Consider the following 24,228-nt stretch of genomic DNA (forward strand, 5'->3'; position numbering starts at 1 on the left):
AGACAAGTACTTCTAGTAGACTGGAAAGTATATAGACTGGAATGGGTCTGTACAGATGGGATCCTAACCTAGTCTAGAAAGTCCTGAAAAGATAAGTATTATAGGTGATACATGTTTTTTTCTTTTTTTTTTTTAATGTTTATTTATCTTTGAGAGACAGAGACAGAGCACGAGCAGGGGAGGGGCAGAGCGAGAGGGAGACACAGAATCTGAAGCAGGCTCCAGGCTCTGAGCTGTCAGCACAGAGAACGATGCGGGGCTTGAACTCCCGAACCATGAGATCATGACCTGAGCCAAAGCCAGACGCTTAACCAACTGAGCCACCCAGGCGCCCTGTTACAGGTGATACATGTCAAGCTCCTTATTCAAAGACTGGGACACATTACGCATTTGATAAATGATAACTATAATTAGCCATTTTTTTACAACCTTGTAAAGTATTTTCTCCATTTTTAGACTGATAGGATGGGGTTCAAAGACATAAAGTAATTCCCAAGACCAAATCAGGCTAGGATTCAAAGCCAGGTCAACTGACTCCACACATTGTTCTTCCCACAACTACAAAGTTAACTCCTGATGCCAAAGGAGAATGTTAACTTAAAATCTCCAAATATTCTTCTAATTCTGGCCCTTCTTATTAACACCAGAACAATCTTAGATTGCCTAGATTTTCCAAGCCTAAAGAACTTACACTAGAATGACCAAGAATCCTATATGCCCAGAAAAGCAAGAATTACCCAGAGCATCTCCCTCTTGAGATCTCCATCAAAATATACAATCTTTACCTAAGTCCTTATCTCAGTGTATGATCCTGGGGTAACCTAATCTAAGGGTCCTATGTTGTAGGGTTGTTCTAAGGATTGGTAATAACACTATAAATATACCCACAAAAGTACCTGGCACATTTTGGCACTCTTGGAATGATATACATGTACCAGAATTATAACCTGAAGTTGATAGCCATATATTGCACTGTCTCTTTTATATATTATACTACTTAGCATAATAATATTCTATAATATAGATATGTTTTCCTAATTTTATAGATGAGTAAAAGTTAATATATGAAACCAGTTCTGTCTGAAACCAAAACCTGTGTGTTTGGCATTATATTATAATGCCATTGTAAAAAAATTTAGTTAACATAGTGCCTTCTAGATTTATTCACATTGTCACAAATAGGATTTACTCTTTAATAGCTGAATAACATTCCTCTGTACGTGTGTGTGTGTGTGTGTGTGTGTGTGTGTGTGTGCATGCATGTCACATTTTCTGTGCCCATTTCACATATGGAAGGGTATTTATGTTGTTTCCATATCTTGGCTATTTTCAATAATTTTGCAATAAAGTCAGTTGTACAGGAAATAGAAAAGTTGCCAGAGACTGGGGGAAGGAGGAAATGGGGTGATATAACTAAAAAGATACAAATTTTCAATTATATGAATAAGTTTTGAGGATCTAATATAAACCATGATTATGGTAATTAATAATACAATATGGTATATTTGAAAGTTGATAAAAGTAGATCTTAAGGATTTTTAACACAAAGAAAAGTTATCTGTGTTAATTATGTGAGGACATTGATGTGTTAATTAGCTAAATCTTGGTAATTATTCTATATTATATATAGAATATTTTATACACATGTATATATATCAAACCATCCCATTGGACACTTTAAATATCTATAAGTATATTTGCCAATTATTCCTCAAAAGGTAAAAAGAAAAAGTATATCAACCATTTGCATATCTAAAAAAAATTGAGATATTAACCTAAAACCCCTGATTTCTATTGTAGTCATGGCACATTTTCATACTGTGCCAAGAATAAAAACTATTTTCTTTCAAAAGGAAACAGTAATTTTTAAAGATTACACAAATAAATATAATAAAATTCCATCATAGAAATTAAAAATAAAAGTTTTAAGTTTTTATTTCCATCGTCTTGAAATGGTATATAAACAACTGAACCATGTCTTTCTTTTACTGACCCTCTTTCAAGCCACAGTAATTTAAATATTATATTAAGTCTCTGAGGCTAATTTGTAGTATAAATTATATTGTTCTTCTCATATTCAATATACATGTATTCATATCAATCGTAAAACAACAGTACTATTGGCAACCAAATAGTGTTTATTTGGATGGCTTATTTTAATTTTTTTAGAGTGAGAGCGCACACAAGCAGGGGAGAGGGGCAGGAGACAGAGAGAATCCCAAGCAGTCTCCATGCTCAGCACAGTGTCCAACATGGCGCTTGATTCATGACCCTGGGATCATGACCTGAGCTGAAATCAGGAGTTGGACACTCAAGTGACTGAGCCACCCAGGTGCCCTTTGGATGGCTTATTTTAAAATAAGTAGACAATTTTTTATTTTTCTTATCACAAAACCTATATGTCTTATCTTATAGGATGGATATATATATATATATACATATATATATGTATACACACACATATATATACACATATACACGTATATATATAGGCATATATATATATTTATAGGCTATATATATATATATATACATATATATATACACACATATATGTATTATTCATATGTCATAAACTAGCCTATAATAAGGTAATGTGTATATGCAATGGTTAAAAGTATGGCCTTTGGAGCCAGGAAACCCTCATTTTCAAATTCATCTATACATCTTGTCAATCATGCAATTCAAGGGAAATAACTTTACATCTCTGAGCTTTAGTTTCCTCACCTACAAGAGATATATAATACCTCAGAAAGTTTCAGTGAGTATTAAATGAGATAAACTATGTACATCACTTATCATAATGTCTGATAAGCACCAAGTAATTAATTTTTTTGCTTTCCTTCTTAATATTTTTGCTTCTATTAATATATTTTTATCTAAACATAAAAATATTTTTATTAATCTTAAAATCTCACTTTACAAAAACCATTTTGTTCACTATCTGTCCTCTCTCAGTTATTCACACATTTATTAATCTCCTTGTTATATGACTGTTAGTACACTAGGCACTGAAGAACCAAAACTAATAAGAAACCATCCCTGACTTCAAGGTTTCAATCATAAGGAAAAAGAAAGAAACAATGAAATGACTGCAATTCAGTAAAGACTATCATATAAGAGCCTACAAGGTGCCTGTAAATATAGAGGTAGAGACAGCCAAACTTGTCTGAGAGGTACTGTTTCTCAGAGGAAGAAATGCTGGACTGAATCTGAATTAACATTTTACCAGGAAGATAAAGGGATCTAGGTCACAGAGAAAACAGTACCTGCACACATATGAAGACTTGAGAGAAGTTGGTAGACTGGGGAATAATAAGCAATTAAATATGATTTTTTTTCATGAAAGCTGTAAGAAAGTTAATTTCTCCCTATCTTTCTATTGCTCAAATTACTTCATTCATCAATTAAAAATAGTATTAATTTAGTGCTTAATTTTGTAAGTACTCAGCTTGGTTCTGTGGGAGAGCCCCTGCTTAATCAGACTCAGATTCTGTCCTGAGCAGGTTATAGTGCAGTGGAAGAGAACAAAGTTTTTAAAAATCATGAAAAGTGTCAGGTATCCATAGAAAGATAAATTTATAGTGGTCTTCTGTTTTTCCAAGGGAAATATTACTTATACTAAGGGGGATATGGAAAAAAACAGAGCAGGGTTTCATTGGAAAGTTCATATTTGAACTGCAGAACTTCTTTCTCATTTAGAAAAACAGATAACCCACCAGTTCAGGGCCAGGCAATATACTAGGCACTTTACATATTCCACAACTCAGAAAAAAAAACATACCTATGTGGCCTATCTGAAGACAATATATTCCATCCACATGAAACAATACCTCCCAATCATTGAATCAATTAATCACCTTACTCCTTCAAAAGTCTACACATACAGAATCCTTTTCACAACACAACACGTGAAGCATCCACAGTCAGTAGCTCAGAGTGAGCACATAAGAGAAAACCCCTAACTTCCCTGTTTTAAATAGTCTAAAATAAATCCCTTAAATTAGATCAGATGAAAGCTGCATATGTCAAACAAATTGTTTCAAGTGCCAACTGAATTGCTTTCACTAAAATGCCCTTTAGCATTAGGACCCCAGTCCACATTGAAGGATATTACAAAACATACACCTATGAAATACATTGTTGTAAATACCACAGGTATATTGTTGAGAATGCTATTCATCACATCTCAGTGTCTGCTTTAGGAAGCCCAATAGGAGGAATTTCTATAAGATTTCAATATTTGGTTTATTTTTATCTGATGGATATTGTTTTTCTCTTGATGCTGGTTACCAGAAAACCTTCAGTTAAATTTATTGTCTACCTATAGCAAATTTATGAGAACTCATAGCATGTATTTTATATACTCATCCAGCTGAATTTTCTATTGGTATTTTCCCTTTCTGAGATTTTCTCATTTACCTATTTTTTAAATATTATTATTATTTTGTTTCCATTTTGGTAAGATGTTTTAATTTTTTAAACAATGAAATATATATATTTTTTTGCTTTTAGACATAAAGTAGGCATCATTCTCCATTAAATGATGAGGAAACTATGGCTTAGTTTTCAAGTGAGAATTTAAACTTTAGCCTGACACCAGAGCATGTCCACTTAACCACTCTACTATTACTGCAAGGCTTATGCACCACTTGCACAAATTCAGTTGACATAAACCAACTATTCATACACTTTTGGAGAAATATACATTATTAATTTGGTTACTATGTGGTCACATTGGGTAATTTCTGCTACTGAACTTTTCAGTAAAGGATGGAAAAATATGACTAAGTTAAAGGAAAATATGGAAAGAAATCTGGATTATTTCATACTTTAGGTAAACCAAAACAACGCATAATCTTTAAAATGAGGATAATTTTGACCCTTAGAGAGCTGCTGTTATTATAAAGAGCCTTCAAGTCTTTAACTGAGGTAAAAAGAATTCAAAAGATATTTTCTAAGCACCACATATATCCCAGACAAGGCAAAATGCAAACTTCAGGGAAATTGTTCTTAACTATGTGGACAGTGTTGTCTGAATGGAAGAACACTACAATAGTATCTTATAGGTTGAATTATGTGCCCCCCAAATTCATGTTAAAGTCTTAACACCCAGTACCTCAGAATGTGACCTTAAAAGGAAATAGGGTCTCTACAAAGATAATCAAGTTAAAATATAGTCATCAGAGTGGCCCCTGATCCAATATGACTGGCATCCTTATACAGAAGGAATATTTAGAAAAAAACAGGCACACAGGGAGAATGCCAAGTAAAGATGAAGGCAGGGATTGGGGTGATGATTCTACAAGCCAAAGAACACCAAAGATTGCTAACAAACCACCAGAAGCTAGAAAAAAAGGAATGGAGTATATTCTTCTTCATAACCCTTACAAGGAAACAACCCTACTGACACACTGATCTCAAGACATTCATCCTCCAGGATGGTGAGATAATAAATTTCTGTTGTTTAAGCCACACAGTTGGTTGTTCTAAGTTATGGCAGCCCTAGCAAACTAAAATAGCATGGAATAAACAAAGAGCAAAAGCTTGAATAAACAAGTTTTCAACTGTTGATATAAACAACCAATGTTCATAGGGTTGAGAGAAGTGTCATGTAACTAAACTGCCATGCCCCTACAAACAATCACGCGCACGCGCGCGCACCAGGACATTATTCAAAATAAAAAATAATTAATAATTACTTATAAAACAAAATTATGCTTACCTTTCTTATTAGTATTTTCAACATATTCTGAGTACCTAATATGTGCTATACAGAGTATGAGGCTCAGGGCACAAAACGTTAACAAGATCCATTCCCTACTGGATAGGAATTTACAATCAAGTTTTGATCTTCCCATTCAGAATAACCACAGAATTTGATGATTATGATATAATATTACTTTTGCTGTTTTGTTTGTGTTCAACTGAATCTGTTACCGAATCATTTCTTTATAGGGAGACCTTCTCTCTGACAAAGACTAAGTTCTATGAGCATGTCACACAGAACCAAATACATGATAAACATTCAATAATTAATGATTGATCATATAATCAATTTGTCAGTTTTATCCCCCAAAAATTAATATCTGGAAAAGTATTTTATAAAATATAAGGTGCTCTATCAATGATCATTATTATTAACATTATACCATTGATCACATATCAACAAAAACACAGCATTTCATTTTCAAGTTATTTCCAATTTAATTCTTTAAAAATTGATTTTTTTCCTGATAACCTGTTTCATTATGATGAAATATTAAATGGGTTGAATCACAGTGAATAGCCAGATGAACTGTATTTTGAGACAACCGAAGACAAATTCAAAAGCTAAGGTCTTTAATACACTTACCACTTTCAAAACAAGCATCAAAGATAAGATGTCCTTTCTTGGGCTGTCCACAGTATCCAGATGGAAGCACCGTATATTTGCTCACATTCCCTCCGATGGCATCTTCATTTCCCATATCATTGCCTATTTTAAAAAAAGGCTCATGTTTAACATAAAACAAAACATATCTAGTAACAGAAGCCCAACAAAATTTTTATTATTATTTTTCCCTGTCCCCTATCATTTATTACTTATCCAGACAGTAAGAAATGAACTACAATAGTGGTGTAATGTAGAAACAAGAAACATTTTGAAATCAGAAACTAAGGTCTGAAGTCTCACTTCTACAACATTAATTCTTTGTGATACAAAGCAATCAACTTAATTCCTTTAAGCCTCAGTTTTTCTCATCCATAATAAAAGACAAGCAAAAGCCATTCTTCAAAATGGTGTTTATGAGAATTAGGTATGAAAATATCTAGCATGACAACTGAAATCCAAAAGATGCTCATTAAATTGCATCAGGTATTTAATAAATGGCAAATATATTTAAATTGTCAGAAATATTTAATAATTTTAATTCAAATAAAGCAATGGTACTATAACTAGCATTATAACTTCCTAGCATTCCATAACCAGAAATAAGCTGAGAACCAATGAATTAACATAGAAGTTATATTTCCTAAAAGGAACTTTAATTTTTTTTTTAATTTAGAAGTTTAACTTCCACCTAAGATGTAGAAAGTTGGAAAAATCATACCTTATACCTTAAAAATACATATCCCAACAAAGAACAAAATCATAACTTTAAAAAATTCTATCAGAAACAGAGATTACAAGGCAGCAATAATCTGATGTCCAAGGAAAGTTAGGACCCAGAGCACAGGAGAAAGAACTGGTAGGTGTCATACCAGTGAGTAAACAGAATGAGGCCTAATTTTTTTTAACTACTAAAAGTCAAGTATAGGAAAAATGACAGTGTAGAACCTCACAGAGACATAGACACAAAGGGAATTCACATCCACTAGCAGTCTCTCCTATACATGCCTTTTTTCAGGTGTTTAAGAGAAAGATTGAGGACAGGGCAGAAAACTAGAAAATGCCTCTCACTGTAATGCAGGACTGGAGAAGGGGAGGGACTTCTCTTATAAAAGAGGCATAGGGGCACCTGGGTGGCTCAGTTGGTTGGGCGTCCAACTTCGGCTCAGGTCATGATCTCACAGCTTGTGAGTTTGAGCACGGCGTCAGGCTCTGTGCTGACAGCTCAGAGCCTGGAGCCTGCTTCAATTCTGTGTTTCCCTCTCTCTCTGCCCCTACCCTGCTTGTGCTGTCTGTCTCTCATAAATGAATAAACGTTAAAAATTTTTTTTAAAAAAAGAGGCATGAAGCCCCCCCAGTATCCTTTTCCCTTGTGGGGAAAAAAAGCCACTGGGGGAGAAAGATCAAACCTTAAAACCCCATGCATGAATAAGATTCCAAAATAGGAGGAGGAGCAGCAAAAGAAAATATCCTCTATACCTGAAGGAGAGGAAGACAAGACTATCTCACACAAGACCCATCAATTATTCAAAGCATAGATGAAAGAGGGAAGAGAGATGGAATCATTGAAAAAAATCACCGCAAGACCAGAGCATATAGGACCTGCCTAAGACCTAAGAAAGACCAAGACAACAGAAATATTCTTGCTTCCTCAATACCAAGATAGCAAGCACTAAAAACTATAGTAATCTACTTCTAGAGATGAGACAAATCCACAGAAATAAACCCTCTCTGTAGCAGGTGTAACCAGGGAAGGACCAAAGTTTAGGGTGGAGCAGATGACTGGGGAAAAATTCTCAATCTCTCTAGCCCTATTCATCAGGAATAAAGTAACCCTAAAGACTCTACCGAAAAACATTTGATTACATATTGATACAAAATCAATATATAGAAATCTAAATCAATATACAGAAATCTTCTTGGATTTCTATATAACAATAATAGCAGAAAGAGAAATTTAAAAAAATTTGAATTGACAATTGTACCAAAAGTAATAAAATACCCAGTAATGAACTTTACTAAGGAGATGTAAGATCTATATTCTGAAAACTATAACACACTGATAAAAAACTGAAGATGATACAAACAAATGGAAAGATATTCCATTTGGAAAAACAAGAATTGTTAAAATCTCCACACTACCCAAAGCAGTCTACATGTTTAATGCAATCCCTACCAAAATACTAACAACATTTCTCACAAAACTACAACAAATAATCCTAAAATTTGTATGGAACCACAAAACACCCTGAACAGCCAAAGTAATCTTGAAAAAGGAAAACAAAACTGGAGGTATCACAATCCCAGATTTCAAGATATACTGAAAAGCTGTAGTAATCAAAAGAGTCAGATACAGGTACAAAAACAGACACATAGATCAAGAGACTAGAACAGCCAGCCAGAAATAAATGCATGATTATTTGGTGAATTAATCTTCAACAAAGGAGGCAAGAGTATGCAATGGGAAAAAGACAGTCTCTTCAACAAATTGTGTTAGGAAAACTGGACAACTCCATGCAAAAGAATGAAACTGAACCACTTTCTTACACCATACACAAAATTAAACTCAAAATGGATTTAGGACCTAAGTGTGAGACCTGAAACCATAAAAATCCTAGAAGAGAACACAGAGCGTAATACCTCTGACATCATCCACGCAACATTTTTCTAGGTATATCTCCTCAAGCAAAGGAAATAAAGCCAAAAGAAACTATTGGGACTACATCAAAATAAAAACATAAAAAAACTGAACTAAAAGACAGCATAACTGAGTGGGTAAAGATGTTGGAAAATGACATATGTGATAAAGGATTAGTATCCAAAATATATAAAGAATTTATAAAACTCAACACCCAAAAAACAATCCAATTTAAAAAAATGGCCACAAATCCTGGGAAACTTAACAGAAGACCATGGGGGAGGGGAAGGGGGAAAAAAAGTTACAGAGAGGGAGGGAGGCAAACCATAAGAGACTCTTAAATACTGAGAACACGTTAAAAAATTTAAAAAAAAAGGGGGGGGGCGCCTGGGTGGCTCAGTCGGTTAAGCGTCCAACTTCAGCTCAGGTCACAATCTCGCGGTCTGTGAGTTCAAGCCCCGTGTCGGGCTCTGGGCTGATGGCTGAGAGCCTGGAGCCTGCTTCCGATTCTGTGTCTCCCTCTCTCTCTGCCCCTCCCGCGTTCATGGTCTGTCTCTCTCTGTCTCAAAAATAAATAAATGTTAAAAAATTTTTTAAAAAAAATTAAAAAAAATACTGAGAACAAACTGAGGGTTGATGGGGGTGGGGGAGAGGGGAAAGTGGGTAATGGGCATGGAGGAGGGCACCTGTTGGGATGAACACTGGGTGTTGTATGGAAACCAAATTGACAATAAATTATATTTAATATTTTAAAATGGTCACAAGACATGAACAGAAATTTCTCCAAAGACATAAAAATAGCCACCAGACACATGAAAAGATGACCAACATCACTCATCATCAGGAAAATGCAAAGAAAACCACAATGAAATATCACCTCACACCTGTCAAAATGGTTAAATCAAAAACACAAGAAAACAGTGTTCATGATGATTAGGAGAAAAAGGAACCATCGTGCACTGTTGGTAAGAATATACAATGGTGCAGCCTGCCAGCAGCTGGCCGAAGCACGAGGGAGCAGACGGTGGTCAGAGCAGCGCTGGCAGCCAAAGTGCAGAGGGACAACAGCCCACTGCGGAGAGATGCTGGGCATGGCGTCAGGAATGACCAACAGAGATGGTTGAGATTCAGGGGAAGATGGCGGCATGGGAGAACGCTGGGCTCACCGTGTCCTGCTGATCACTAAAATTCCACCCACATCTGCCTAAATAACCCAGAAAACTGCCAGAAGACTAGCAGAACGGATTCTCCAGAGGCAAGCGCAGAAGAGAGGCCCACGGAAGAGGGTAGGAAGGGTGGAGAGGCAGTGCGCGCTACAGGGACTGGTGGGAGGGAGACAGGGCAGAGGGGCAACCCACCAGCAAAGCAGAGCCCCGGAGTCTGGCTTACAAAAGCGGAGGGGCCAGACGGAGGGTGTTCTGACAGCAAGCAGGACTTAACATCTGGAAGGTTATAAGTTAACAGCTCTGCTGAGAGAGCGTGGGAGGGCTGGAGGACAACAGGAGGGAGAGTTGTTGAGCCCCGGACCACAGAGCTCAGCTTGGCGGGGAACAAAGGCACTCGCCAGCACCATCTCCCTCGCCCATCCCCCAGCCAAAATCCCAGAGGGAACGAGTTCCTGTCAGGGAACTTGCTTGCACTGCACAAACACCAAACACTGTGCTTCTGCGGATCCATCCCTCTGGCAGCGGCAGCGGGTCTGACTGCCTCCCGGTGCCGCAGGGCCCCTCCCGAAGCAGATCACCGAAGGATAAGCGAGCTGACCCTGCCCCTCCCGCCCCTGTGCAACTTTCCTATCCACCCCAGCTAATACGCCAGATTCCCAGCACCACAAGACTGGAAGTGTGCAAGTAGCCCAGACGGGGCACGCCACCCCACAGTGAATCCCGCCCCTAGGAGAAGGGAAGAGAAGGTACACACCAGTCTGACTGTGGCCACAGCAGTGGGCTGGGGGCAGACATCAGATCTGACTGCAGCCCCGCCCACCAATGCAACTTATTCAAGACAGCACAGGGGAAGTGCCCTGCAGTTCCACAACACTCCAGGGACTATCCAAAATGACGAAAAAGAAGAATTCCCCTCAAAAGAATCTCCAGGAAATAGCGACAGTTAATGAACTGATCAAAAACGATTTAAACAATATAACAGAAAGGGAATTTAGAATAATAGTCATAAGGGGCGCCTGGGTGGCGCAGTCGGTTAAGCGTCCGACTTCAGCCAGGTCACGATCTCGCGGTCCGTGAGTTCAAGCCCCACGTCGGGCTCTGGGCTGACGGCTCAGAGCCTGGAGCCTGTTTCCGATTCTGTGTCTCCCTCTCTCTCTGCCCCTCCCCCGTTCATGCTCTGTCTTTCTCTGTCCCAAAAATAAATAAACATTGAAAGAAAAATTAAAAAAAAAAAAGAATAATAGTCATAAGATTAATCGCTGGGCTTGAAAACAGTATAGAGGACAGCAGACAATCTACTGCTACAGAGATCAAGGTAGTAAGGAACAGCCAGAAGGAGCTAAAAAATGCTATCAATGAGCTGCAAAATAAAAAGGAAACGACCACACTTCGGATTGAAGAGGAAGAGGAGAGAATAGGTGAACTGAAAGATAAAATTATGGAAAAAGAAGAAGCTGAGAAAAAGATTAAAAAATCCAGGAGTATGAGGGGAAAATTAGAGAACTAAGTGATGCACTAAAGAGAAATAATCTATGCATAATTGGTATTCCAGAGGAGGAAGAGAGAGGGAAAGGTACTGAAGGTGTACTTGAAGAAATAATAGCTGAGAACTTCCATGATCTGGGGAAGGAAAAAGGCATTGAAATCCAAGAGGCACAGAGAACTCCCTTCAGATGTAACTTGAATCCATCTTCTGCATGACATATCATAGTGAACCTGGCAAAATACAAGGATAAAGAGAAAATTCTGAAAGCAGCTAGGGATAAACGTGCTCTAACATATAAAGGGAGACTGATAAGACTCATGACAGATCTCTCTACTGAAACTTGGCAGGCCGGAAAGGAATGTCAGGAAATCTTCAATGTGATGAACAGAAAAAATATGCAGCCGAGAATCCTTTATCCAGCAAATCTGTCATTTAGAATAGAAAGAGAGATAAAGGTCTTCCCAAACAAACAAAACCTGAAGGAATTCGTCACCACTAAACCAGCCCTACAAGAGATCCTAAGGGGGATCCTGTGAGACAGAGTACAAGAGACATCGCCACAAGCATGAAACCTACAGACATCACAATGACTCTAAACCCGTATCTTTCTATAATAATACTGAACATAAATGGACTAAATGTGCCAACCAAAAGACATAGGGTATCAGAATGGATAAAAAAACAAGACCCATCTATTTGCTGTCTACAAGAGACTCATTTTAGACCTGAGGACACCTTTAGATTGAGAGTGAGGGGATGGAGAACTATTTATCATGCTACAGGAAGCCAAAAGAAAGCTGGAGTAGCCACTTATATCAGACAAACTAGACTTTAAATTAAAGGCTGTAACAAGAAATGAAGAAGGGCATTATATAATAATTACAGGGTCTATCCATCAGGAAGAGCTAACAATAATAAATGTCTATGCGCCGAATACCGGAGCCCCCAAATATATAAAACAATTACTCATAAACATAAGCAAACTTATTGATAAGAATGTGGTAATTGCAGGGAACTTTAACACTCCACTTACAGAAATGGATAGATCATCTAGACACACGGTCAATAAAGAAACAAGGGCCCTGAATGATACATTGGATCAGATAGACTTGACAGATCTATTTAGAACTCTGCATCCCAAAGCAACAGAATATACTTTGTTCTCGAGTGCACATGGAACATTCTTCAAGATAGATCACATACTGGGTCACAAAACAGCCCTTCATAAGTATACAAGAATCGAAATCATACCATGCATACTTTCAGACCACAATGCTATGAAGCTTGAAATCAACCACAGGAAAAAGTCTGGAAAACCTCCAAAAGCATGGAGGTTAAAGAACACCCTACTAAAGAATGAATGGGTCAACCAGGCAATTAGAGAAGAAATTAAAAAATATATGGAAACAAGCGAAAATGAAAATACAACAATCCAAACGCTTTGGGATGCAGCGAAGGTAGTACTGAGAGGAAAATACATTGCAATCCAGGCCTATCTCAAGAAACAAGAAAAATCCCAAATACAAAATCTAACAGAACACCTAAGGGAAATAGAAGCAGAACAGCAAAGACAGCCTAAACCCAGCAGAAGAACAGAAATAATAAAGATCAGAGCAGAAATAAACAATATAGAATCTAAAAAAAATGCAGAGCAGATCAACGAAACCAAGAGTTGGTTCTTTGGAAAAATATACAAAATTAATAAACCTCTAGCCAGGCTTCCCAAAAACAAAAGGGAGATGACCCAAATAGAAAAAATCATGAGTGAAAATGGAATTAATACAACCAATCCCTCAGAAATACAAGCAATTATCAGGGAATACCATGAAAAATTATATGCCAACAAACTGGACAACCTGGAAGAAATAGACAAATTCCTAAACACCCACACACTTACAAAACTCAATCAGGAGGAAATAGAAAGCTTGAACAGACCCATAACCAGCAAAGAAATTGAATCGGTTATCAAAAATCTCCCAACAAATAAGAGTCCAGGACCAGATGGCTTCCCAGGGGAGTGCTACCAGACGTTTAAAGCAGAGATAATACCTATCCTTCTCAAGCTATTCCAAAAAATAGAAAGGGAAGGAAAACTTCCAGACTCATTCTATGAAGCCAGTATTACTTTGATTCCTAAACCAGACAGAGACCCAGTAAAAAAAGAGAACTACAGGCCAATATCTCTGATGAATATGGATGCAAAAATTCTCAACAAGATACTAGCAAATCAAATTCAACAGCATATAAAAAGAATTATTCACCATGATCAAGTGGGATTCATTCCTGGGATGCAGGGCTTGTTCAACATTCGCAAATCAATCAACGTAATACATTACATTAATAAAAGAAAAGATAAGAACCATATGATCCTGTCAATCGATGTAGAAAAAGCATTTGACAAAATTCAGCATCCTTTCTTAATAAAAACCCTCGAGAAAGTCGGGATAGAAAGAACATACTTAAACATCATAAAAGCCATTTATGAAAAGCACACAGCTAACATCATCCTCAATGGGGAAAAACTGAAAGCTTTCCCTCTGAGATCAGAAACACGACAGGGATGTCCACTCTCACCGCTGTTGTTTTAACATAGTGTTGGAAGTGCTAGCATCAGCAATCAGACAACAAAAGGAAACCAAAGGCATCAAAATTGGCAAAGATGAAGTTAAGCTTTCACTTTTTGCAGATGACATGATATTATACATGGAAAATCCGACAGACTCCACCAAAAGTCTGCTAGAACTGATACATGAATTCAGCAAAGTTGCAGGATACAAAATCAATGTACAGAAATCAGTTGCATTCTTATACACTAATAATGAAGCAACAGAAAGACAAATAAAGAAACTGATCCCATTCACAATTGCACCAAGAAGCATAAACTACCTAGGAATAAATCTAATCAAAATGTACAAGATCTGTATGCTGAAAAGTATAGAAAGCTTATGAAGGAAATTGAAGAAGACATAAAGAAATGGAAAAACATTCCGTGCTCATGGGATGGAAGAATATTGTAAAAATGTCAATACTACCCAAAGCTATCTATACATTGAATGCAATCTCAATCAAAATTGCACCAGCGTTCTTCTCGAAACTAGAACAAGCAATCCTAAAATTCATATGGAACCACAAAAGGCCCCAAACAGCCAAAGTAATTTTGAAGAAGAAGACCAAAGCAGGAGGCATCACAATCCCAGACTTTAGCCAATACTACAAAGCTGTAATCATCAAGACAGCATGGTATTGGCACAAAAACAGACACATAGACCAATGGAATAGAATAGAAACCCCAGAACTGGACCCACAAAAGTATGGCCAACTAATCTTTGACAAAGCAGGAAAGAACATCCAATGGAAAAAAGACAGTCTCTTTAACAAATGGTGCTGGGAGAACTGGACAGCAACATTCAGAAGGTTGAAACTAGACCACTTTCTCACACCATTCACAAAAATAAACTCAAAATGGATAAAGGACCTGAATGTGAGACAGGAAACCATCAAAACTCTAGAGGAGAAAGCAGGAAAAGACCTCTCTGACCTCAGCCGCAGCAGTTTCTTACTTGACACATCTCCAAAGGCAAGGGAATTAAAAGCAAAAATGAACTATTGGGACCTCATGAAGATAAAAAGCTTCTGCACAGGAAAGGAAACAATCAACAAAACTAAAAGGCAACCAACGGAATGGGAAAAGATATTTGCAAATGACATATCGGACAAAGGGCTAGTATCCAAAATCTACAAAGAGCTCACCAAACTCCACACCCGAAAAACAAATAATCCAGTGAAGAAAGGGGCAGAAAACATGAATAGACACTTCTCTAAAGAAGACATCCGGATAGCCAACAGGCACATGAAAAGATGCTCAACGTCGCTCCTCATCAGGGAAATACAAATCAAAACCACACTCAGATATCACCTCACGCCAGTCAGAGTGGCCAAAATGAACAAATCAGGAGACTATAGATGCTGGCGAGGATGTGGAGAAACGGGAACCCTCTTGCTTTGTAGCAACGTGGATGGAACTGGATAGTGTTATGTGCTAAGTGAAATAAGCCATACAGAGAAAGACAGATACCATATGTTTTCACTCTTATGTGGATCCTGAGAAACTTAACAGAAACCCATGGGGTTTCTGGGGGAGGGGAAGGAAAAAAAAAAGAGGTTAGAGTGGGAGAGAGCCAAAGCATAAGAGACGCTTAAAAACTGAGAACAAACTGAGGGTTGGTGGGGGGTGGGAGGGAGGGGAGGGTGTGTGATGGGTATTGAAGAGGGCATCTTTTGGGATGAGCACTGGATGTTGTATGGAAACCAATTTGACAATAAATTTCATATATTGAAAAAAAATTAAATTAAAAAAATATATATATATATACAATGGTATGGCCAGTACGGAAAACAATATGAAGATTCCTCAAAAACTTAAAACTAGAACTACCATATGATCCAGTAATCCCTCTACTGGGTATTTTCCCAAAGAATATGAAAACACAAATTCAAAAATATATGTATAACCCTATGTTTGTTGCAGCATTATTTTTAATAGCCAAATTATGGAACAACCCAGTGTCTACCAACAGATGAGTGGATAAAAAAGATGTGATATATATAAAGGGATATTATTCTCCATAAAAAAAAATGAAATCTTACCATTTGCAACAACATGGATGGATCTACAGTATATAATGCCAAGAAAAATAAGTCAGAGAAAGACAAATACCATATGATTTCATTCATGTGGAATTTCAGGAACAAAACACATCAGAAAAGGCAAAAAGAGACAAACAAACAGACTTTTAAATACAGAGAACAAAATGATGGTTACCAGAGTGTTGATGGGTTGGGGGGATGGGTGAAATAGGTGAAGGGGATTAAAAGTACACTTACCATGATGATGAGCACTGAGTAAAGTATAGAATTGCTGAAACACTATATTGTAAAACATTGTATATTAATTATACTGGAATGTTAAAATTTTGTAATTTTAAAAATAAAGAAAGAAATTAAAATGTTAAAAAAAAGTAATGCTAGAAGAATTTAAAGTCAATGATAAATTTAAGATAACCACAGCAACAATGAAACTTAACCCAGCTTAATTCTTGATGAGAGTGACCTAGCCCTCAAACAAATGACCTACGAGATGAGGTGTATCCATTTCCAGAGACAATCAGTTTTTACATCATTGTCTACTGCTCTATACTGGGAGTCAAGTATGCAATAAAAAAATTGTGGAACATACAAAAAAATCAAGAAAAAACAATCTACTCTCTATAAAGAGCAATATATAGAAGTAGACTCAGAAATGACTAGGGGCACCTGGGTGGCTCCTTCAGTTAGTGTCCAACTTTGGGTCAGGTCATGATCTCACTGTTGGTGGGTTTAAGCCCCGTGTCAGCCTCTCTGTTGACAGCTCAGAGCCTGGAGCCTGCTTCAGAGTCCGTGTCTCCCTCTATCACTGCCCCTCTCCTGCTCATGCTCTGTCTCTCTCTCAAAAATAAAAATTAAAAAAAAAATGACTAAACATTGGAATTATCAGACAATGAATTAAAATAACTAAGACTGACATGCTAAAGCCTCTGGTGGAAAAGGAGGACAAAATGCATGAAAAAAATGGAGAATTTCAGCAGAGAGATGGAAACTACAATAATGAGCCAAAGGACATGCTAAAACTAAAAAACACAGTAACAGAGATGAAGACTTTCTTCAGTGTACTCATCAATAATCTTGACACTGATGAGGAAATAATTACTGAACCCTAGCTCAACAGAATAGAAATAAGCTGAACATAAATACAAAGACAATAAAGAAAAGAAAAAGAAAAAAGAAAAATACAGCATCCAAAAGTTGCAGAATAATACCAAATAATCTAACATTTGTATAAGTAAAATTCTAGAAGAAGATGAGAGAGAATGGAGCAGAATACTTGAAGAGATAACACCTGTGATTTTCCACAGTTAATTAAAAATATTGAGCTACTGACCCAAGAAGCATCAAAGAAAATATTTATTTTAAAACTTGATAGATCATACGTGAAAATACAAATTACATGCGATAAAAAATTACAGTACACTACTCATAAAAAACTGTGCAAACCAGAAATCAAAAGAATGACATCTTTAAATTACTGAAAGAAAAATACCTTCAAAAAAATTAAGGCCAGGGGCACCTGGGTGACTCAGTTAGTTGACTCTTGATTTCACCTCGGGTCATCATCTCACTGATAGTGGGATTGAGTCCTGTGTTGTACTCTTCACTGACAGTGTGGGGCTCTCTTGGGATTCTCTCTCTCCTGTTCTCTGCCCCTCCTCCGATCGTGCTCGTTCTCTCTCTCTCTCTCTTTCTCTCTCTCTCTCTCAGTTTCTCTCTCTCCCCCCTCAAAATAAATAAATAAACATTTTTTAAAAAATTAAGACCATAATGCAAGTATTTTGAGGAAAACAAGAGATGAGAAAATTCATTATCAGCAGTCTGATATTGTAAGAAATGTTCAAGAAAGTTCTTCTGGCCAAAAGAAAATGATAACACATACAAACTAAGATCCACACAAAGAAATGAAGGACTCCAGAAATGATAATGAAGGTAAATACAAATATTCTCATCTTTAATACTCCAAAAGATAAATGACTATAAAGAAAAAATAGTAGCAATTTATTATGAGATTACACCACGTGTAGAAGCCAAATATATAGCAGAAGTAGCACAAAAGATGGGAGGGAGCAATTGGAAGTATGCTGTTTTAAGTTTCTTGAACTAAATAAAAAGCTGTATAATATTGTTTGAAAGTAGATGAACTATAATAAATTAAAGATGTATACTGAAAAGCCAAACACCAAAGAAAAGATCATATACTAGTCAAAAGTGAAGATAAAATAAAATTTTAAAAAATAGCCAATCAATCCAAAAGAAGGCAGAAAACAAAAAAAGGATAAAAGGAACAAAGACCAGATGGACCAAACAGACAAAAACTAGCACAATATTAGAATTAATTTCTGAACATCAAACGGTATCTATTGACACTCTGCTAGGAAAGATAAAGAAATAGTTTATATACATTATTCTCCACTTCCTTAAGAATTTTTAGTAGTTCTATTACTATAATTATTCTGTTGAGATGATTATCAATTGAGGAGTATTCTTAGAGGGCATTTTGGACATCTATTGAGGTTTTTCTTTGTTTTCAAAATGGTGAAAGAGCACTGATGTCATTTGGTTGGTGGAAACCAGCTAGATGTATTGTAAAGTAGAGGAGAGTCCAGTACAACTTTCAAATCTCCTATATAGGCACTAATATACGTAAAAATCCTATTTATAATTATGTGAGTTTAGAACTTAATGCTGTTATACACACTTTGTATGCCTTTTATAAATACCGATTTTTTTTTCAAGAATACAACTACCATGTAAACCAAGAAAGGATTATAATTTTTGTTCATAATTTTAACCAGAAGTATCACCATTTTAGGAAATAATGTCACCAGTAGCATTGTCACGCACTGTTATTTGATTCAGTAATATAACACTCCTGTATCAGTTAATATTGGTAGCAGTTGTGTTTATAGTGATTCTACACACAAATGAAAACATTAGAACTCTACTGTGTTTTCCCTATGCCTGGACATATACATATCCTTGTTTTTCCTTGTGGATAAATCCTACTCACTCTAAGGACCTACATACAATATCATCTCCTCTGGGAAGTCTTACCTGACTTTCCCAAAGTCATTGTTCCTCTCTGTGCCCATAGTATCTTATTTATACCTTTGCTGTAGCAGTAATACCTTTTTATCATTAACTATATGTGTCTTTTTACCCATAGTTATTGTGGTTTCTCATCAGAAGAATCTAATTCCTTATCTTTTTATCACTACTTTCTCTCTCTCCACCTCAGATATGACACAATTCTTGGCACAATGTCAGTAATCTATAATATTCACTGAATTACTAAACACAAATTTAGGAGCTAAATTTGAGTTCAATATTGAATATTAGTTTTTATATGTCTGTTGAGAGCACAGGGAATACATGATATATTTTAAATTCATCAAAAAGAAACAGGAAAAAAGAGAGAGGGAGAGAGGGAGGCAAACCACAAAACAGACTCTTAACTACAGAGAACTGAGGGTTGTTGGAGGGGAGGTGGGTAGAGGAATGGGTTAAATGGATGATGGGTGATGGGTATTAAGGAGGGCACTTATTGTGGTGAGCACTGGGTGTTGTATGTAAGTGATGAAGTACTAAATTCTATTCCTGAAACTAATATTACACTATATGGTAACTAACTGGAATTTAAATAAAAACTTGAATTGAAAAAAAAAAAAACCACAAAGATAGATTGTGGCATTCGATAAAAACTATGATTCAAGGAGCAGTAAGAAGTGTCAAACTAACAACCCCATTTACCTGAAACACTATTTAGATTTTATCATGGACACTACTGCTAATATTTGAAGTGAGATATAGTCATATACATTGGTATAGACACTTACTGAATGAACCATGAGGTTTTTTGTGTGTTTCTTTTTCTATGCTTGTTAACAAATCCTGACAATAACATGTTGATCTTAAATGAGGGCATAAATGTGTAATATCTTTAAGATGTGAAGTTGCTGGACAAGGGCAGTGTGTATTACATTAGTAATACATTAGTATCATACATTAGTATCTTAATCAGATAGTCTACTTGCTTTGACATGACTGCTGTTAATTAATTTAAAAAATGTGGAGGGAAATTAAATGATTAAAATAAAAATAAATAAAGAGCACATTTAACATTTACAATTTACTAAAATAAACAGTTGTGATGTAATAAGACCAAATAGTAAAAGAAAGCAAGATACCACAAAACATACATGCACTGACACAAAGACCAAAAAAGGAATAGGGTGAAACTACAGTCCATAATGTTAATTCAGTTCATTGGTTGATCATTTGAATACAGGAGGCAGGAGATGCAGTTATTTGTTCTCAGAAAAATCATATCTTAATTACATAACGCATGTATATAAAGTAATTAAAAATAATGGCATTTACATTAGTACAAAACAATCCAAGTTGGCATGGAATAATGGAATGGTAGTTATAGAACAATAATTTTAAATTTCTTGACTTCTGTGCATTTTAATGTTCAGCCAAATAGCTGTTTTACCCATATTTTGGAATCCAGTCTCTTCATTCTTATAATGCCCCCACATTTAGTTAAGGCAGCATGAATTAGTAGCAAGAATTTGGATTTCAAATCAACATAGATTTGAGGCTGCATCCACCTAATGCAGATACATATGCAATACAACCTTTGTTCAATAATTTAACGTAACCTCTAAGTCTGTTTGCTTAGAGTCTTATGTTGTTATAAAGGTTACAGAAAATATATGTAAATCACCTAGAACATAGAATTTACTCAGTAAGTAGCTGGTTATTATTACTATCATCATTATCATTACCATAATCATCATCATTATTAAGATACGTGTATTTCAAAGAAGTGTATTTAAAAAAATAATAAAAGATGCAAACTTATAAAGCATAAGGGAGGATTCAGAAAAGAAGGGAACAATTTGAATTTAAATCCATAAAGAATGTCTTAGTAGAAGTCTTTTCTTTGAAGTAAACACTGAATAAGCAGCATCCAGTTAAATTACACACTATAAAACACCCTTATTGTAGTGTATAAAATATTTGCCTCCAAACATAGAGGCAGACTAACACAATGAATTTTCCTACTTAAAGATGTTAGAAAGAGAGAAAATAAAAAATAAAACAATTGAGGTTTAAGGAAATAACTACCTAAATATAATCATGTTATTATTTGCATGCCTTTATAAAATGCTACATAGATAACAAATATTTAGCAATAAAACTTATGAACATATTTTATGGAGGGAAAAACAAAGAAACATGTACATCTATAGATGTAGCATGTACCTTAAGAAATAATACAATAATTATATCTCATTTTATGCTAGTAGGCTGCTGAGACATGTAGAAATAGACTTTAGGGCTGCACAGAATTCTTGAAATTTAAATGGGGTATGAAGATGATGGATATCACAAAGGCTGAATTTGTTCCATTTTTACACGGAGAATACTCTTCAGTAGTCCCCCTTATCTGAGAGGGATGTGTTTCAAAACTCCTAGTGGATGTTTGAAGCTGCAGATAGTACCAAACCCTGTACATACCATGTTTTTCCAATACAAACATACATAACTATGATAAAGCTAAACTTCTAACAGGCACAGTAAGAGATTAACAACAATAACTAATAATAAAATATAACAATTATAACAATATACTGCAATAAAAGTTACCATAGATCTTAGCCACCTCAACATATGATTTTTTTTTCTAAATTTTAAGTCAGGAACTTTCACCTTCTCACCTAAAGGAAGCTCTTTAAAGCTTTTCACGGGCATATCCAAATTGCCAGCATAATTACTCTCGCAATTTGAAGCCATTATTAAGTAAAATAAGCGTTACTTGAACACAAGCATCATGATACAGTAAATCTGATAACTGAGAAGGCTACTGAATGACTAACAGACGGGCAGGCAGCCTATACAATGTAAATATATTGCACAAAGGGATGATTCACACCCTCGACAGGTTGGCAAGAGATTTCATCATGCCTACTCAGTATGGCTGGCAATTTAAAAGTTATAAGTTGTGTGTTTCTGGAATTTTCCATTTAATGTTTTTCAGATCACAATTGACCACTAAACCAAGGTCAAGGGGGAGAATGCTGTACACTAAAGTTAAAGCAATTCATATCAGGCAAAAATGAAAAAAATAGGGGCAACTGATTGTTTTAGTTAGTTAAGCATCTGACTCATGATTTTGACTCAAGTCATGATCTCACAGTTCGTGGATCTGACCTCCATATAAGGCTCTGCACTGACAGCTCATGGGGATCCCTGCTTGGGATTCTCTCTCTCCCTCTCTTTGCCCCTCTCCCACTCGCACTCAAGCTCTCTCAAAATAAATAAACTTAAAAAATATTCCAAAAAATGAGGAACACAGCTTATTAATTAAAACTGACCTTTATATGGAACATGTATTCCACCTCTCAGGCTGAAACACCTTCAAGGAGGTAACAAATTACCCCTGTGTAGAAGTGACATGCAGTTAAAGAGATCTGTCAGAAGTTCCATTATAAAGTCATATTTCCAGGACTTCATAATTGCAAGAGAAAATTACATGAAAGATGAGACTAAAACCACAAACTCCAAGTCAAGAAAATAAATCTAAAATTCCTACTTGAGGGTGTTTTAAGAAAGAGAAATCTATTCATTTGAGAACTTTAACAACAGTAATCTAGTGCCCATTACATTGCTTCTTCCTAGCATTTTATAAAATATCATCATATTTGCTCATTACAAATATATACTTATAAGATATAGTACAAAAGCTTTCTTAAAAAATTTTTAATAATTTCCTAAATATATACATCCTAATTCTCTCTAGGCATATACATCTTTCATACAAATAAGGCATGTAGATTTGTTAAGCTACAATCTTACCTAATGCATATTGAAGATCTATTATTATAACCACTCTATCTTGTGCCCAGAATTAGAGTGAATATATAAGAAAAATAAGCTATAAATTCATCATTTAATAAAATAAGGATATACTAACAATTAATACTAAAGCTGTCAAAAAGCTGACCAATGAGTTAAGAACTACATGGAAAATAAAAATATATATAATTTTAAAAATGTTCTATTTCTATAAAAATAGAAAATTCAGTACAGACAGTATAGTTTGGTGCCATATGGTATTGAGAAATGTGGACATACAGCTGAATTCTTGCTTGGTTTGTTAAATGTATGACCATGAATGAGCCCCAATTCAGCAAGCTAAGGTCTTGGATTTCCCTATTTTTCCCTGACACCCTTTAAAGAAAAATGGTTGGCCCATTTTTCCCTAAAAAGGTAGTTTGCATCCAATTTCCCAATAATTTGCAATAAATTATCTCCCTCCTTTGATCTTACCAAAAATCTACTTATACCTTTTCTATTTTCTATTACAGCAAGTTGCATATGCCTTAATGCCCACTTCCAAACAAGTCGCTTAAACATTAACTTTCTATTTACATGCTAGTCATAGAACACGGAACCATATAGTTTTTGACTACTATTAATAGAAAAACCTGCATTTACTGTAGAACTAAAAAATGCCTGATATAAAACAATTTCAATAAATCATTTTTTAATTGAACATCCAATGGAAAAAGAATATTTAAAAGTATATTTTTCTGGAGAGTACCTGGGTGGCTCAGTTCGTTAAGCATCTAACTCTTCATTTCGACTCAAGTCATGATCTCATGGTTTGTGAGATCAAGCCCCATGTCCTGCTCTGCACTGACAGCACAGAGCCTGCTTGAGATTCTCTCTCTCCCTCTCTCTCTGTCTCTCTCTCTCTCTGCCTCTCCCCCACATGTGCTCTCTCTCAAAATAATGAAATAAACTTAAAGAAAAAAAAGTATATTCTTCTGGAGGAGGGGGCCCAAAATGGCAGCATAGGAAGCTGCTAACTCATCTCTTCCCAAATACACATCAAATCTACAGCTAC

The 24,228-nt window shown here is 35.8% G+C and overlaps 1 protein-coding gene across 9 annotated transcripts in view; it reads right to left on the reverse strand.

The window, feature by feature from the left end:
• Nucleotides 1-24,228, reverse strand: part of LOC101099137 (AGBL carboxypeptidase 4) — a 1,457,496-nt gene that overhangs the window by 1,311,584 nt on the left and 121,684 nt on the right. For all 9 annotated transcript variants that reach the window (XM_023258671.2, XM_023258674.2, XM_023258670.2 and 6 more), the window contains exon 2: nt 6,356-6,478. In XM_023258671.2, the coding sequence (XP_023114439.1) occupies nt 6,356-6,478 (123 nt within the window). The remainder of the gene's footprint in view (nt 1-6,355; nt 6,479-24,228) is intronic.

The sequence above is a fragment of the Felis catus genome, chromosome C1 (genome assembly GCF_018350175.1).
Source record: "Felis catus isolate Fca126 chromosome C1, F.catus_Fca126_mat1.0, whole genome shotgun sequence".
In the NCBI taxonomy this organism is placed as follows: Eukaryota; Metazoa; Chordata; class Mammalia; order Carnivora; family Felidae; genus Felis; species Felis catus.